The sequence below is a fragment of the Oryzias melastigma genome, linkage group LG11 (assembly GCF_002922805.2).
Source record: "Oryzias melastigma strain HK-1 linkage group LG11, ASM292280v2, whole genome shotgun sequence".
NCBI lineage: Eukaryota > Metazoa > Chordata > Actinopteri > Beloniformes > Adrianichthyidae > Oryzias > Oryzias melastigma.
Genome location: NC_050522.1, coordinates 14959944 through 14978282, shown reverse-complemented (window position 1 = coordinate 14978282; position 18339 = coordinate 14959944). Strand labels below are relative to the sequence as shown.

Here is an 18339-nt window from a genome sequence, read left to right as displayed (position 1 = left end):
TGCTTTAATAAAGTCAATGCGCTAAAAACATACCAGGAAACAAGCTTAAGGTCGATTTTGTGGTTGGCCCCTAGGAGGCATTATCTTGCGCATGCGTATAAGTCTCTTCAGTAACTGACAACTGCACTAAACTGATAACGAGCAAACATACGGCTAAAGTAGGGAAGTAGAAGCATTTTAAGCTAAACATTTGTGACCTGACTAAGTAATGAGGGAGACAATTAAATAGTTTGTTAACCCTTGTTCATATGGAACGTACAGAAGTTGCCTCGGTGAAAATGGACAAGGAGTTCGACGACATAGACTCAGAGGGCCGGTGGCGAAAACTGTACTCCGTAAGTCTGCTAGCATGTGTAGCATGAAGCTAAATGCGTTTCGAGAGCGCGCAATTCTTTTTAGCAAGCTGGCATTTCGTGCCACCAAGCGACAAGTTATTTCCTGACTTCAGCTTGTTTTAAAACTTAATTCTATTAGATGTATCTACTTTCTGCTTGTCAGAGAACACTGTCAAACTGAGATTGAAATGTTAGCTTGAGTTTGTTTGTGTTATACAGCTTTAATACAGCTTAATCTATAAGCTTGTTGATTTGGTTAAAGCTCTGAGTGTTTCGTGACTCATATATTTTCCGTTTGAGTCTAGTTTATGGGTTTTAGCTTTGGGTTATGCTGTGTTAATCACTTTGTGTTGTTTTATTCACTATTCAAGCGCCGATTTCCTGCGGACTTGGTTTAACGTCGCCGATCACACCGCAGGTCTAAACTGTATGACTTCATGTGCATGTCAGTCAAACGCTTAAAAACGAAACACGTTAAAGTTCTTACAGAAAATTTATCAAAACATGTTTTTTCGGTGTTTTCCCACAAATATTTACGGATATTTGCACAAGTATGAAATATTTCCTCCTCATTTGCATGGTGTCAACACATGATCTCATGTTGCAAACATCTAAAAAGAAAACTGTAGTAGATGGTGTCAGATGAAGTGCGAATTAGTATAATGAACTATTAAGCAAAAGCTTATGGAACAGATCACACTGATGTGTCATAACATAAGGAGCTGTTGTTGATCTCCAGAAAATATGCCACAGATGGGCATAAACATAGTAAGAATAAATAAATAATGTAATTTTTGAAACACATTCTCAGATTAAATCAAGACATTTTTTTTGTTTCCTTGAATTGATAAATAAATGATCAACACAGATGTTTAAGATTAAATACCAGGATGATAAGAGACCCTTCTAAATGTTTTAAGACCCACTCTAATGAAAATTGTGGCATTTTTTTTTTTATCATGGTTCAAGCAATATTTGAAAACATGTGTTTAAAAGTGGATCTCTGATTATTTATTTATTAAAACTGTTGTGACTTAGGAGCAAACGAAAAAAAAAAATCAGTTTGAAAAAAAGCTTATTTGTTGTCTGCAAGCCGCAAGCTCCCTGTGTCGCTCAATTCCGAGTCATCTACTTGTAGACTTGTCGATCCACGGACGTCTTTGTTTTCCTCGTTTTAGCTGGCATCTGGCTCAAAACTGTACAACTGGATAGCTCCAGCATTGCTCTGCAATTTTGTTGCACGGGTAATGTTAGGTTGGAGTTGTGAGGGGCAGTAAGCTAGTGGGAGAGATCGTGAATAAAGGGATGATGGGAAATATGTCCCACCCACAACTCAGAGGTGAATCGCTAATGAACTTCTGCTGTTCTGCTGTCCAAGAAAATTATTTTTTTTCTAAAAACAGCATAGTCATAATTAAAAGACCACTCTTTTACAATATATCGATGGATGATTGGAGTGGGACTTAAACTGAGCAGAATAAATAAATAGATCAGACTCGTACCTTCATTTTGTTTTTGTTTCACATTTAATTACTTCTGGTTTGTCTTTAGTATTTCGACTCTGCCATGTTTACACATAGTAACAACCTTATCTACCATCAGCTAAATATTAAATGTTGATGGTTCTTAGCCTTTGTTCTGATCCACCTTTCTGTCCTCCAGGACATCAGGAATCAGTCCCACGAGTGCTCGTACAAAGTAGCTAAATATCCAGAGAATCGCAACAGGAACAGATACCGAGACGTCAGTCCATGTGGGTAAACATTTGTAGAAAATCCAAACTGTTTACAGTCGGAAGTTTGTCGGAATTTCTAACTGTTCCTCTCATTTTACAACCAATGTGTGTGTCCTGCAGTCGATCACAGCAGAGTCAAGCTGGAGAACACAGAAAATGACTACATCAATGCAAGTCTAGTGGTGATGGAGGAAGCTCAGAGGAGTTACATTCTAACTCAGGTGAGTTCATGTGAACTTCTGCTCTGTACAGTTCTGTGGTGTGGTTTGAAAACTGAAGATTGATGCAGTTGATAAACTCGGACTCTGCCGTTGACACAAAACGAAAAAGTCTGTTATTCAGAGTCTACACTGGACTCCAAAATTAGATGGCTGTCGTTTGACACTGCAGTCCTGACTTCCTTTTCCTGACAGTTTTAGCCATTCACAGCTCTGGTCACGTGACTTCAGGGTTTCACATGTTGATTAAAGAAATAAACAAAAAAAAAGTGAGATTTTTGTCCTAATATTATATGAAGAACTATATGTAAAGATTAGAGATGGAGTAGTTTAAATCTCCCTGAGATCTCTAGTTTGTTTGTTTGTCATTTCTGGAAACTTGTTGAATTTAATTTTCACTTTGCTGTCATTTTTGTGTCGTTTTGATCTATTCTTTTTCCATAAAATTGGAAGCCTTTTAAGACAATTTATCAGGATGTAAATTAAAAACGGTATATTTATGTGTTTTCACTATTTAGTACATTTAATACATGTTATAGGTAATGGGTAATTTCTCCTTTGTGGGAGCAATACAATTCTATTATATTCTATTATATATTTTTTTGTTTGTGTGTGTAATTATTTTACTAAAATTCTGTCTTAGTTCTCAAATTCTCATTTTGGTTCCAGTAGTCCTAGAGAAAAAAACTCACCACATTGCAATCACAGCAAAAGGAGAAAAAAGCAGAGTTAGCTTTTTTGTTCTTTCCTTTACCAAAAGTTGTTGCTCACAATCCAAATACTTTCTGTTTCAATCTAGTGAGAGTTGCAGCCCTTTAAAAGAATTGAAAGATCCAGAAAACAAGGATATATGTGTGGGAAGTTGTGCAAGTAAACGCATACTATCAGTTCAATCACCTACACTGGAGTTGCAACACAGTTGAATCATATTTTCAGTTTTTTTTTTTTTTAATGTGGGCACACCGGTTCTGAGATGAGTCACGTGGTTAATTAATTAAAGTATTCAGACATTCTGGAACATTTTCTTGGGTTCATTCAGAAATATTAGTCGCACAAATACAATTTAAATAATTAAATATTTAACAGAAAAAGTGACGGAACATGACTTTTTTTTTCTCGCACAGCTACTAATCAGGTGTCTTTTATAAAGAAACAGGTTTGTGATCGCTGTTTTATTTATTTATTTATTTATTTATTTATTTATTTATTTATTTATTTATTTATTTATTTATTATTTTTGCAGGGTCCCCTTAGGAACACCTGTGGCCACTTTTGGCTCATGATCTGGGAACAGAAGACCAAAGCAGTCATCATGCTCAACAGGGTGATAGAGAAAGGATCGGTGAGCATGCAAACATTTCATTACTGAATTCTGTGTAAACCACTCATGCCACAGACCACGGAACAACTTGCCATATGTAGATCTTTTTATCCACAGCTGCACATCAGCTGTTTACTTACTTCATTCAGAAAAATCAAACACAGCCTCCAGAATCTTTATCTCTTCAAGTGTTCAGAATCGACTGTTTTCTTCCTTTTTTTATTGTTTGAGTATAAATTCTATCTTTATGTTGAGATAATAGATAGAAGGATTCAAGTTTTGCTAAACAGGATTAAAAAAAAGTGGGGGGATTAGTTCTGTTGAGTTTTGCTGCTCATCTGGAGCGAAGCTTCATAAAAAATCATGTTGCTTAAATTATTTTTCTACATGCGATATAAGAAGTCTTGTGAGGATGTTTAGCATGCTGTCAGTGCAGAACCTCTTAGAATCATTTAACATAATGGCCTAAATGTGCATAAATGAATGAAAGCAATAAAAACTGGGGACACAGATCAATACATTTTTACATTTTCATGAACTGCATCAACATCAAAGTTGTTCAAACCCTAAAATGTAAGAAAGATTAGCTGATCATGAGGTTTTTGTCAAGAATTAAACCCAATAAAATTATTATTTTCTTGTTTATAAAGAGCCAGTTTCTTTGCAGAAAGGAAAACAGTTTTGTTTCTATATATTATTATTTTTTTGTATTTTAGCACCAACATTTTCAGTGTCCTTTTTATAAATATATTTTAGCCAAAGGGAACAGATAAATAGTTGTTTAGTTAAAACTTACCATGATCTATGAACAAATTCAAATTATTTTTGCTATTTTTTTTGCTCATTGCTCAATTAAATACATTTTCCCACTAACTGTTTAACTTTTTAAAAAGCTTAAAAAAGTAGTTATTTCCCTTTTTAAGCAAAACATTTGAGCAAAATTTACATATTCAAAAGTTGCTGTTATTTTTTATTTAAAAAAATCAGGAAAACACTATTGGATGTTGCCTAAATACACAAAAGCTTTAAAGAGATCTAAAATACAGGTTTGGGTGGCTTAATGTGCTCCTCCTGTTGTCCTTAGGCTAGAGGTCTGCAACCTTCAACACTTAAAGAGCCAGGCAGATGACAATGCAGTAAAATGACATTTGTATTTATGCTATTTAAATATAAAATATAAAAATTTAATATATATATTTTTTAGCTTAAATAAAACAAAAACCTAAAGAGAAAATAGCATTTTTTTCAAAATATGAAATAGGCTCCCATGACTTCTTTTCAAAATAAAAGACATGATGTCAATCCAGCAACTGTAGTAGTAGGCAGTGTAATTTTACCAATGAATAAAACAGAAAACTACAACAAACACATTTAATGTGACAGTCTGTGGTGCATCTCTGCCAGAAATTCAAGTCTAAGTAAAATTAAATCAGAGCTAATTAAGTGATCCTAAGTATATTACTTCTTTTTTTTTTATGAATAGACAGTCCGTCTTATATTCTGGTGCACCTTAAGTATAAATTTTGGTTGTGTTTACTGACTTACAATAGATTTTCTGTGCTAAACCGGACTCAAAAATCTGTCAAAATGTATTATACAACTTTGGTAAACTATGAAACTTGATGGACTGTCAGAGCATTATGGGTTTTGTAGTCAGGAGCCTTACAGAGTTATTCTTCTACTGTTTGTGAATGAGTTGAATAAAGTTTGACTTTTCATTTCGCTTACTGTGCTTTGTACTCAGAAAAATATTTTACTTTTTAAAATAAGAAACATTTTATTTTTCTTTAACCAGAGAGCCACACTGGGGGGTAAAAGAGCTACATCTGACCCCAGAGCCTCAGGTTGAGACTTAAAATGCTTAAAATTCAGCATTATGACTTGCTATGGAAGATCTGTCACAAAAGCCAGCATTTCATGTCATAATTCCTGTCATCCCGCACTGTGCAGATTAAACACTCACTCACAGCTTGAGCATCTGGCCTCCCTCTTTCTCAGTAAAGCAGCTGGCTGGGATCCTGGTTGGGATATGGGAGTTGTTCACTGACATTTCTTGGAAGGGGAAGATCAAGAGCACCGAGAGAATAGATTAAATCTTAGGGGTGGTTTACATGTTTGTTACTTTTGTCGCTGAATGTTTGATTAGTAATTCAGGTCTTATGTGTTGACAAAGGGAACTCTGGGTTTTAAACTCATTTTCTAAAAAAAAAAAACATAAAGTAAATACTTTGTACTTAATCCTCTTCTTTACCAAGAATGAAACTCCTGCTCAGATATGCTTTTCATCAGGTGTAAATCTTTATCAGCTGCTCGAGATCTTTTTTTTTTTCTGCTAATGTCTCCTCTCTCCCTCTCGACAGGAGAAATGTGCACCGTACTGGCCCACAGCTGAGGAGAAAGAGATGGCTTTCAAAGACACTCGTTTCTTGGTAACGCTGATGTCCGAGGACATCAAGTCTTACTACACCACCAGATTACTGGAGCTGCAGAATCTTAATGTAAGCAAATAATACTGTACATCATCCAGAGGAATTTCCTCTGTGCTTAAGAAAGCAAAAAGAGTTTATAATAATGTCAAAGATTAAGTTTGCAGAGAGGTTTATGAGATTTATGTAGATTTTTTTTCATATTTCAACAGTTTCCAATTTTAAAGTATGGAAAGTAAAAAAAAAAAAGGGAGAAGGAAATATTTTGTAGGTTTTTTTTCTTTGCGTGGAAATTGTTTTTAAGTGTAATTTCTAGCAATAGTATTGTCTTCAAAAATAAAAGGTTTATGTAATAACTCGACTCCAAGATTTCTTTTATTTCAGACTGGGGAGAAGAGGAAAATTTTCCATTTTCATTACACCACATGGCCTGATTTTGGAGTTCCAGAGTCTCCGGCGTCCTTTCTTAATTTCCTCTTTAAAGTGCGGGAGTCGGGAGCGCTGGAGCTGGACCATGGACCAGCCGTGGTGCACTGCAGCGCCGGGATCGGACGCTCTGGGACATTTTCATTAGTTGATACATGTCTGGTCCTTGTAAGTTCTGCCCCCTTTTTAACTTAGCAGGCTGTCAGAAGTTTATGATAAAAGTTCAGACCTTTTTCTATGCTAAATAACAATCATACTTAAAAACGTACTTAATACATGTGATAAATCCACACAATACTAAGATTTTATGGATACTTCCTGTTCTTTTCTAGATGGAAAAGAGGAAAGAACCGTCATCCGTGGATATTAAAAGCATTCTCTTGAATATGAGGGAGTACCGCATGGGTCTGATCCAGACGCCAGATCAACTGCGTTTCTCCTACATGGCTGTCCTTGAGGGAGCGAAGCTCATCAAGGGGGACTCGACGATTCAGGTAGCTGTCATTTCCTCTTCTTCAAGCAGTCTTTTCTTCTTTTGATTGTCATACAGTTTAAAGACCCACTCAGAAGAAAATTATGTTTTTTGGTGTTTTTAACATGTTCTTGTGGCATTTTTCTCATGATGGCGGAGCTAAAATTGGATTTCTGAGTATTTCTTGTATAATATTCTCTTGGTCAACAGACCAAAAGATGATCGGAGCGAGTCTTTAAGCTTTTTGTTTATATGTTTATGTGGGCAAAAATTCAATCTTAAATTTACAAAAGGTACTTTTTGTGGAACTTAAACCAAATATTTTGATTTTCAAGATATTTTTATTATTTTGTACATTTTTAAAGCATTTTGTTTAAAGCACTAGCTCACAGATTAGAGGCTAAAAATCAAAAAAGAAAAATACAAGTTTGGAGTGTATCCAGATCTGACAGAACAGCTGGATGCAGTGTTTGTCTTATCTGTTATCTTGTGATTTAATTTGTGACTCAGATTATAAAATCTAATTTTTGATTGAAAAAAAAAAATAAAGTGGAGCAGCTAAAAGTGTGATGGAAACTTTCAAACTAGGTTGAATGTGTTTCCTGGTTAAAGGTATTTTTGAGAAAATATTCTGTTGAGAAGCTAGATTTGTAACCTAATTCAATGGGGGTGTGTTAGAACAAGACACTTTGTTTACTGGATTCACTTTTCTAGTTGAGCTGAAACACTTCCAGGCATTGCCCTCTTCCATTCTCTTTGGGCCTTGAACCAGAGATCTGTCTTTAACTACTAGACTACATTGCCCATCAATACTATTTTAGCTTGTTAAATATCAGTAGTATTAGCATTACCAACTTTTTGCACCATGCTAATAAAAATGATTTTTTTTTTCCAAATTAAAGCTTAATCTCAAAATGAAAAAGATACATTTAATTCTAGCTTTAATTTATATGCAAGGAACAAATTGTAATTTATGATATTTTATGAAGGGAAATCAATTAAAGTAAGACTAATAAAAAAAGAAAAAGGAAACTCTGGTTTTGAATTTTACCTGACCTTTGACATTTTTCTGTGTGATATGAATTTGTAACCCAAGTTTTTTTTTAGGTACTTTTTAAATAGCAATAATAGTTCTTAAGTTGGAGATAACTCTTATTTAGTTAATCTATGCTCTTCCTTTTATTCTACGGCATTTTTTAGCCAACATTTCAAATTTTGCCTCGTTTCCAGTGACCGGTCCGCTCCTGGCTGGTTTAGAATGGTCCAGGCAATTCAAGTGAGCGTGTTTCCATTGAGTGTTGGACCATCAAGGTGCATGCGGCGTGTAGATCGATGACGTAGCTGAGTCATAACTGCAAATACAGTGGTTCTCCATATTCGCGGATTCTGCGTGTCTCCGGTCCCTAAGTGGTCAGTCCAACCTACAATCAAAGGGGGCACCAAAAATGGTACCAAACGGTTCAGCCTAATGGATCCGTTTTATAATGGAAAGGCTCAAAATAAATGGTAAATGGTAAATGGCGTATACTTGTATAGCGCTTTCTACCCTCCTTCAAGGGCCCAAAGCGCTTCACAGTCACAGACCCATTCACCCATTCACACACACATTCACACACTGGTGGTGGCTCCGCTGCCGAACACTGGCGCCAACCTCCCACCAGAGGCAATTCGGGGTTCAGTGTCTTGCCCAAGGACACTTCGACACATGGGCGGGCAAGGCGGAGTCGAACCCGCTCACTTCTGATCAGGAGTCGACCGCCCTACCGCTGCACCACGGCCGCCAAAATACTGTACCAGTCCGCTCGCAGTGGAAACGAGGAGGCATTAGAGTTAGAATTTTTTATTGATTACCTTTAATGAATCAAATACTCTATTGACTCGTTGTCCCTGTTTAGAACCGATGGCGGGAATTATCCAGGGAAGATCAGGAACCAGCTTTGGAGCCTCCAGCTTTAACTCCAACCCAAGCCAGGTCTCCCACAGAGCAATACAACGGAAACCAACGAGGAGGTCAACCAGAGACGGGAGGAGAATACAGACTGGACTGCAAAGAGCCGCCACAGTCTCCCTTCAAAGAGCAGGAGCTGGACGGCAACACGACACAGTCAGTCACGAATAACACGTTCACATGCCTTTAAATAATTGCTTGCCAGAATTGTCATGTGTTACACATATTTTGTTTGCTCAATTAAAAAATGTGACTTTTAAATTTAATAAAAGGAAACAGCTTTTTTGTTTGCTAAATGTTCCTTTTTATTGCAGTAAACGACGCAGAGAAGACAGTATTTCCAAATCCGGAGCCACCAAGACTCCCCAAAGCAAGTCCAGGACAAATGACTCGGAGAGGAAGAGGAAAAGGTGAGTTCACTGCAGGTGCTAAACACTTTCAAGAAACTTTTAGGACAACTCTCAAGTTTCAAAGTGTCTGAACCTTTGATACATGATCGAATATTCTGCTGATGTGCTGACTGAGCCTCTTCTGTCCATCGTTTTATCAACTTAGCAACTTTTTATAATAGTATAAGTTGCAGATATGCTGTCAGTTAAATGTTTTTGGTAGCAAAATTAAAATTATTAGAACTAATCAATGTTCCTAAAGCTTTTATCAAAATTCTTTTCCCTTCCCCAACATTTAGCCCTCCAAACGGAGAGTTATGGAAGAATAGCGTCTTTAAATTCGGACGTCACTCCCACTTGATGATGTCATCAATAGTCGCCAGTCAGCTATGTTAGCGCGTAGCTGCCAGTGCTCAGATATACATAACAACATCGGTTTAATAACTTTAATAAGTCACGCTAAAGCAAAAAGTTATTACCTAAATTTACATGTTTTGTGCTTCAGAGCACACCCACGTGAAGAAATTCACTTCTGTTCCGCGGCGCAGCATGACACGGGTTACCCTCGCGGCAGTGGTCTCCGTATCCCTCCACCGCGACAACCCTACCAAATCAAATGCCCCTACAATTGGAGGGTAGGCAGACGGCGTAGGAGTAGGGGAAGAATTTGAATTTGTTAACCTTAAAGTTTGTAGATTTTAAACAGCACTGTGAGCTTACAAAAGTGGCGTTTCCTTTTTGCCTTTTTTACCGGAATATTGTGAAAATGTAGTTCATGAATCCCTGGATAAAGATGAAGAAAATAATATGAATGTATTAGGAATGTGGGCATAGTTGACAAAAGAAACCTCCTTTGCCAAGGAAATCCAAAAATTTACTTTTGCAGATTCTTGTATAAATTACATATTTATATATAAATTACATAACTTTACATAATTTTACATAATTGTTCAATTATCATTTAATAAAGCAGATTATATCTGGTTATGAAAAAACACTTTCCTCTAGCTATCTATTTAGTGTAACAGAGGTGTAAAATGATGAAGGTTCACATCAAAATCTAACTGAAAAGAGAACAGTCAGATTTTTTTTGCTGTGCTTTTGATACAACAAAGGCTTTTTAAAGAGGACAAAGAAGTGAGTAAATCCAGACCGACTTCTCCTTTGTGTGTTTTTAGGAAGAGGCGGAGCTTGTTGCTTTTGTTTGCTTTATCGTACAGCACCGGCCTCCCTTCCTAGCATCTTTGCGGGCAGACAGACAGTCAGACCTGATCCCGCAGTCATTTCTGAGAAACCTTCTGTTTTGTGTTGTTAGAGTAACAAATAAAGTGCACCACTTGTCAAATGAGGTCTTACTCTGCTGTTGTGGTTTTCCTGGACAGTTTGGGATGCATTTGCTGCACATGACAAGAGCTGCCCTGTCCAGAGGGGGGGATGTCTATTCACCCCCTTCTGAGGCAGCATTCATCAAGAGGGACACATTTAGAGGAAGACGTTTACCTGCTGCTTTTACAATCCGACACCTTCTGTTGTACGTGGAGGTGTGTGTGTGTGTGTTTGGTGTCTGCTGTGCCCTTGTTGGTGTTGGGGTTGATTTTTGCTTGGCTCCTGTGGTTTCGAGTTGTGTTAATGCTGGCTGTGCTCGAGCATGTGTGTGTGAGAGAGGTGTGAACGTTGTGGTGAACGATTTTTTTTCCTTCTTTTTAAAGGTCAGGAAACTGAAAAAAAAATAGGTTTGTGTTGTGCAGTATATATTCAAATTTTGTGGCAACGTACAAATGCAAAAAAAAAAAAAAAAACACACATCGAAATGTCATTTACTGTCAGTTCTTTCTGCATCTGAAGGAGAAGTGTTTGTTATTTTGTTGGTAAGAGACAAAATCTGCATTTATTTATTTGCCACAAAGTCATAATAATAAGGTCAATTTTTATTTATTTTTTTATTTTTTGGTCTGACTGAAGGCTTTCTTTAACAGTCTGTTTGTTGCATGGGTCTGTGTTTTTCAGTGCAGCTCCAAACTTCCTGTTTTTTTTTTTATAATCTTTATGTAATTTTTACTCATATTTTTGGTTAATTCCTGCTTTTGTTGTGTTTTGAGGCAAGAAAATTTCAGCTTTGGAAACTTTTTTTTTCTTCTCTTCTGCAATAATATCTGCTCATGGCTTTACTTTCAAATTATTTATAAATACCAAAAAAATAAAAGCCTTAAAGTCCAACTATATTTTAATCTAGTTTAAAAGCTATCCCAGTTGTCGGAAATAACTGTCTCCATTTTCCCTGACGTCACCGTGAAAAGGGTCTATTAACTCACCAATCAGATGCCTCAATAAAAGTATGTGGTCTCGGTCGAATGTTGGAATTGTGGTTGTGGACTTCCAACAAGCTCACTCCTGATTGGCTAGAGTGGTTGCCATAGAAATGTTGACTCAGACCAATCGCTGCCCATTGACGTTGTCTGGCACCAAAATGGCAGCGTTTGTAATTGTCATTTAGTTGGATGTAACCATTTTCTATGAATGACGCCACTCAATCCAGTTGTCTTATACAGTCAGGGGCATCAAATAAGTTTGAAAACTTTGACATTTTGGCAAACCAAAACTAAACTTTATATTCGTTATATAAATAATCACTGACCCAAAAACTTGTTTTTGACACCCCCCGCCATTTTTTTTTTTTTTTAGGAAATTTACAATGAGTTGTGTACATTTGCTCTGCTGCAGCTGAAAGCCTCAGGCCAGAGCTGCTGCTCTACAACTACATCTGCTTTGGCTTTATTGATAAACTAATATTATCATATGTCTCATAATCAAAATGAGGGCACAACCTCTGGTTTTATTGCCAATAAAAGATGTTCTTTAACATCTGAGGCGCCATCAGTGACGCTTAAATGCAAAATCTTCCAACCATTAACACGATCAACATTATTCCAGAAGATTTTGAAGGAGAAAAGCGGCATGAGCTGCTGGAATAGCGTTGATCGTGTTAACGGTTCGAAAGTGGCAGTATATCAAAGAACATAAATACTGGAGCTCCAGTGTTGGCGTTGTGGCATGACCGTCTTTAATTGCTCTGAAGCTTTAGCTGTCGATTTATTTCATTTATTTCTAAGCTTATTTTTAAACGCTTTTCTATTTGGTGACAGGGTGAAAACCAGCGACTGCTAACCTCCACCACCTGCAGCCACACTGCTCCAGCTCCGGCAACAAAGCCAACACCGGCAGGGAACTTCAACCCTCTCCTCACCTCTGCATTCTTCGTCCTCAGCTCCAAACTGCTCTTCCTCCCGACTTCATTTTTTTTTTAGCCTTCACGTAGCATTTTTCCAGCAATGCACAACTCCAATTTTCCTTTTCAGCAGCAGCAGCAGCAGCCCTCTGAACCTCAAGATTTTTTGGGATATTTGTCACCTATCCTCACTGGACTGTTTACAGTGGACACTTTGACATTCTTGAAGACAAACACCAGCGCTTTACCTCCAGATAACACCCTTAGTACTACTTCCCAATCGAAACAAAACTGTTTTTTTTCTTCTAGCAGATTTTCAGGCTTTTTTTTTTTTTTTTTTTTTTTTTCTTTTATGAGACTGAAAATACAGGCCATGCATTGCCAATTTATAATGCTGTTCATATGTGTATTTTTGGGGGAAAGAATCTATTTCAAACACATAAATGATAAAAGAAAAAAAAAGAAGTTATATATTTTTTTAAAAAATTACTTGAAAGTTTTTCAGGTGATGTGGAGTTGGTCTGATGACAAGAACCGCTTCCTTCCACGAATAACACAGTGGCATGACACGTTTCCATGATGTACATAGTACTCTTTTTAAGATGTGTAAAGACGTATTTTTTTGCTTGTAAAGAAAAAAAATGATGAGTTAATGTTGAAGAAATGACTGCAGCAAAAAAGCTGTGAGCTGCTCTCTTTTGGAAGTTTTTTTTCTTAGTGTAATCTCCAAATAAAACTTGTATTTGCTTAATTTACACACAATTTTTTTGCTTTTTTTCCCCCCAGAGAACTTATTTATTCTGAGTCAAACTGCATATTTGTTGCGATCTTTTCTTTGCAGGAACAAAGCTGCAAAGAGAAAGCCACAAACCTGCTGGATAACCGAACAAGCATTGTGGCGTGATTACGGCCTGTGAGCTGTGAGGAATCAAATTACTCATAGGTGGGACTGCCAGGAATACGGCATGGCAGCCGGCCAAGCACTTTCAGTTAGGAGGGTGGAGACAGGATGAAGTGAGAGTAAAATTCAATCACAAACTCAATTCCCATGAAAATATTTTATTGGGGGAAAAAATATAGAAACACTATGATATTATCCAGGAAGTGCTCTCTATTTCCTGAAATGCTCGACATGTTATAGGAAGAGGAAGGATTTCTTGAGGCCAATGATGTTTGACAGTGTTGTTCAACATCAGCTGATGGATGAGTTTTATGTTGGAAAAATAGCAACTTTTAGGCTTCTAATTTGCTAAACATAAGATGAAAATGAAAGGTGTATCAGAAGAGGGCAGGAGGGATCCCGCTTCCAAACAGAAGACTCCAAGAAGTTGGAATTTTCCATTTGTTCTTTGGTGCTTGGTCCTAAAAATGAGAAATAAGAAATTATTATTTTTAGCTTTTAAGTCCCACTCTAATCATCTTTTGATTTATTTTTAAAGTGTTTCCGGTGTTCTTTTAGTCGTGATTATGCCGGTTTTAGCCAAAAAATTTCCAGGATAGTTTTCACAGAGTAGCAATAGTTCATTAGAAATTTGCATCCAAGTTGTGGCATTTTATTATTTGTCTTAAATTCACAGTGATTTAAATAAAGAAATACGCCTTTTTAACTTAGTTTCTTTGCACATGTCCTCTATCGTGACAAAAAAAAAAGCAAGATGAACATGTTTCAAAACACAATTTTTAATTTAATGGGTCTTTAATACTTTTGCACTCCATCAGGAGGTTTTTATCTTTTACCTGATTGTCCAGCAGATGAAGCCAGTCGTTGAGATGATTCACCAGAGCGAAAGCGTCAGGAATGTTGTCTCCTTCAGAACAGAAGAGCAGCAAGACGGCGAGCGGGAGATCCTCTGCACAACTACACACACACAGGATGTGATCAAACAAGAGCTGCAACTGCTACACTCTGAAGTTCTTATTAAGTATTTGGTGACTTAAAAAATAAAAGAATAAATGAATCAATACGATTTATTAACATATGTACAAAACTTGTTTTTTTTTTTAAATATATATATTTTTTTCTTAAATTCAGACGTAAAAGTATAAATATTTTTTTAATCCACTTTCTATTCAGTATCCTGGTTTGTGGCAACCTTCTGGCTCTAAAATATATATGTATTCAGTAGGTAACCCCTCAAACTAAAAAAAAAACATTAACAGCACATAATGTTGATACTGGGGTAAACAAAAATTAAATATTTTTGTAACGCCATCTTTAAAAGTAACCACCATTTTGGATTTTTCTTGTTGCGAATGTATTTTTTCTGAAACAGGTAATCCTTGGTGGTTGTACCAAAAAATGCACATTTTTATCTGAAATTAGAGTTTTTTTTTCTCACCTTAACAGGATAACAATTACTTTTTATCTCAACAGAAAACCCAGCTTTCAAAATAAAAAGGCATTTTTTTATTGACTGACTGTGTTGATGTAAAACACTTGATTCTATATTTCTCCTGTATTTACTTTTGTTGCAAAACGTACAATAAAACAGGCACATATTAAATGATGACAATCGTTTCTAAAGTCCATCATAAAAAAGCCTTACATTTTCACAAAAAAGGAATGGACTGCAAAAACTGAAAATAAAAGAACCCTTGTTTCAAGTAAAATGTCTTATTTTCTGTCTTGCAAGAAAATAATCTTATCAAGAAAGTTTCTCAATAACAAAATAATCTGAGTTTAAGAAAACATGTCTTATAGTGACTTGATTTTTTTTATAGGAATTCTTGGCAATAGCATTTCTCTTATCCCATTGGTAGATTGTTTTTTCTTAAATAACATTTTTTTCTGATTTTTAAGATTTTTTTACTTATATTTTTTAGGGGCTGGTTTTGCAGTGTAGATTTAAGGTTTGAGGTTCTCTCTGTGCTGAAGCCAAACTACCTTCTTTTTTAAAGGAGAACCTCAATTTATACTTTTGTCCTTCTTTAATTTCAAATCCCCAAATAAAATAAGTTACAAATTAACAACTATAGTTCAACAACAGTTTTTTCCTAAAAGTTATGGTTCTCTGGTCACATTGTCATGGGTCGGTACCTGTCAGAGTAAAGTCCTTTTGTGATGCCTCCTCCTGGGATGCTGAGTCGTGGCTCGGCGTCAGTATCTGTTACTCCAGGGAAGGCCGGCGTTCGCTCCATCTCCCTCCAGCCCAGCTCCTTCAGAGCGTCAGCACTCACTCCCAGCAGAGATGGTGTGACCAGGTACCTAAGAGGAGAACTGAGGTGCATGCGGATTCATCAGCATGGAAGTGTCTGTGAATGGCTATAAAAATATCCTGTCAGACTGCAGGATTACCCTTGAAGCTGCTGGTCGTCTCTCTGGTAGGCATGGCTGCTGGACAGAACCACCGTTCTGGAGAAACCGCTCGCTTTGATCCAAGATACCAGCTGCTGACGAAACCGTTTAGACTTCGTCTGCAAAAAATAAAAAGTTAGAACTCTGAAAAATTCTACTTAAATGTTGATGGGGATCAAATAACTTTACCTGAATAATTGGTGCTCTGATCTGGAGAACTGCCAGCTTCAATTCTGCTGCTGTGTAAACTGCAGATAGTTTTCAGATTCAATTACATTTTATAGTAGACTTATTGTCTGCACAACGCTGTAAAATATTAAAATCCGTTATATAAAGGATTTTTTGACTTGAAAAACAAAGCAATCACAAAATCCTTTAAACTAATTCACCTTAAAAGCTGTCAGCTCAAATGAATTTGTGCAGAACAGAAATGGACAGACTTTGCTGAACCTGTGTTACCTTCTGCAGGAGTGTGCAGCTCCTCTGCATCCTCTTTGGAGGTGCTGTATGGGTTGTTTCCAGCCATGGGGATGAGACAGTCAGTGTGCATGTAGCCCACCCTGCTCATGTTAAGAGTAGACACTATGAGGTCGACCGCCAGCTGACCCACATTACCGACAGCTACAGCCGGCTGAGGGAGGAGCAAAGAAACACGACAAATAGTGAAGACTACCACTACTTTAAGGTGAAATGCTTTCAAAAGTCTCTAATTCTAAATCATAAAATAATTTGCCTGTTTCACTTCAAAGAAACTTTAATACAATTTTAAATTTATTATTCCACCTTATTTTATGAAACATTACAGCATTAGAATTACAACGTGTAAAACAAGATTATTTGTCCATACATTTATGGATTCTGGAGGTTTAAATGACCAAATTATTCATTTAAATTCAATGGCAGAAAATAGAAAGTGTTGATTAAACATCTGAATCATACAGTTGAATTTTTTTTTATGGAAAATTATCTTAATTGATTTGATGGTATTGCTTAACAAATTTGTGACTTGGTTTAAACCAATTAAGAATTTTTATAATGTCCAAGGCCATTTAATGACACCAAACTTGAAACAATAATTCAAATATCCTGTATAATCATTTTCAACTATGAAGTCATTATCCAGATTAAGATATACATTTAAAAATATATGATTAAAAGAATTAAGTAAAGCATAATAGATGTAGAAATATATCCGTTTGCTTCCTCCCACTCATTTTCAAGCAATTAAATAAACAGATTTTTGACAAACTTCACATTTACTGGCTTGTCATGAATTGTATGTATAAATACAAATGTGACTACATTTAAAAGTAATTATAATTGCATCATTACGATTATATTTACTATATTTAAAGAGCTGCCTATTTCAAAAAATATTTTTGTGTTTATGCAAGAGGAACAAATCCCAAAGAAGGAGCTATTTTCACTTTGACACCATTTTACTTGTATTTATTACAGTTTTACCTCAGATTCCCTTGATGATGCGCACGCTATTTGTTAAGGTTAACGATGGTGAACAAAAACAAAACGTCATGAGCACAGCCTATTTAATAGTTGTAGTAAACACAGTGAAGATGCATGCAGCAGGCAAGCGTTAGCCAAAGAGAAACAGAACTCACCATGACGAGGGTGAAATCTTTGAAAACGGGAGGTGAGTTTTGCGAGGAAACAAACATGATGCTGAACAGTGGGCAGACACAGAACCAGAAAGCTACGGTGTACAAATATTTAAAAGGAATTAAAACACAAAAATTATGACTTCTAAGATGGGTTTTCTTAAGCTTCCATGCCTAATTCTGCTGCATACTTCCGTGTAGGTTTTTGAGGACTGAAACTATTTTAGGCATACCTTATGAATGCCTGACTATAATTTCTTAACGACATTAACTTACGAGACTCAACAATCACGATAACATTTTATAACCTTTACATTTATTTGTATTTTGTTATTTTGTTAATTTTTAGTACATAATCCTCACCTAAGGGAGAAAATATATATATTTTTTCTGGTTTTAAGTCAGGCAAGTAGCTAAGAAGCCCATTAAAACAGAGAAGACTTTTTAAGGAGACCTTTCTGAACTACACATTACAGAGCAAAACATGGTTTGAAATCATATAACAGTTTTAACATTATTATAATCAAATAGATGGGATAATAGCAGCATTAAACAACAAAACAGAATCAATACAATAAAAAATAATATTAATAAAACACATCTGAGCAAAAAAAAAAAAAGATTCCCAATATAACTTGAAGCCATTTATAGATATTCTAAATTTCGGGGGGATCTTTATATATTTATATTTGTGTATGTTAAATTTAGCAAGACAATGGATTATATTCAAGCAGATTTATACTAATTTATTTTCTAATAATCCAAATTATGATGATATTTAAAGAAAATGTTGGTAGTTGTGGTAAAATATTTCTCAGCCAGTTATTTTACTTTTCCCAAAATATTTGTGTTTGGGGACAAAAGCAAAATAAATCTTGTGTGGCTTCAATTTCCTTTTGACAGAATGTACGTATATTATCATTTATATTAAA

General features: G+C 36.0%; 2 protein-coding genes across 6 annotated transcripts; one reads left to right on the top strand and one right to left on the bottom strand.

The window, feature by feature from the left end:
* The first annotated feature begins 97 nt into the window (after positions 1–97).
* Positions 98–14450, top strand: ptpn2b (protein tyrosine phosphatase non-receptor type 2b). 5 transcript variants are annotated; one of them, XR_004948669.1, is made up of 11 exons: positions 98–335; positions 1998–2088; positions 2191–2291; positions 3532–3630; positions 5970–6107; positions 6420–6629; positions 6794–6955; positions 8829–9037; positions 9196–9291; positions 13338–13510; positions 14249–14450. XR_004948669.1 is itself a non-coding variant. In XM_024299646.2 (11 exons), exons 1-10 carry the CDS (start codon positions 249–251, stop codon positions 13411–13413), a joined length of 1269 nt encoding a protein of 422 aa, XP_024155414.1. In that variant the 5' UTR covers positions 98–248; the 3' UTR covers positions 13414–13439; positions 14249–14450. The 5 variants fall into 5 exon arrangements, 4 of the variants coding, with proteins under 4 accessions (XP_024155414.1, XP_024155436.1, XP_024155450.1 ...); XM_024299646.2 differs by having other exon boundaries at positions 13338–13439; XM_024299668.2 differs by lacking the exons at positions 13338–13510; positions 14249–14450 and adding an exon at positions 10449–11069.
* On the bottom strand, positions 13540–17631 carry psmg2 (proteasome (prosome, macropain) assembly chaperone 2). Its single transcript, XM_024299693.2, has 7 exons — positions 17411–17631; positions 16251–16422; positions 15981–16039; positions 15792–15910; positions 15534–15713; positions 14234–14354; positions 13540–13858 (listed from the first exon to the last, which is right to left on the bottom strand). The coding sequence occupies exons 1-7, from the start codon at positions 17465–17467 to the stop codon at positions 13775–13777; spliced, it is 792 nt and encodes a 263-aa protein (XP_024155461.1). The 5' UTR covers positions 17468–17631; the 3' UTR covers positions 13540–13774.
* Between the last annotated feature and the right edge of the window lie 708 nt (positions 17632–18339).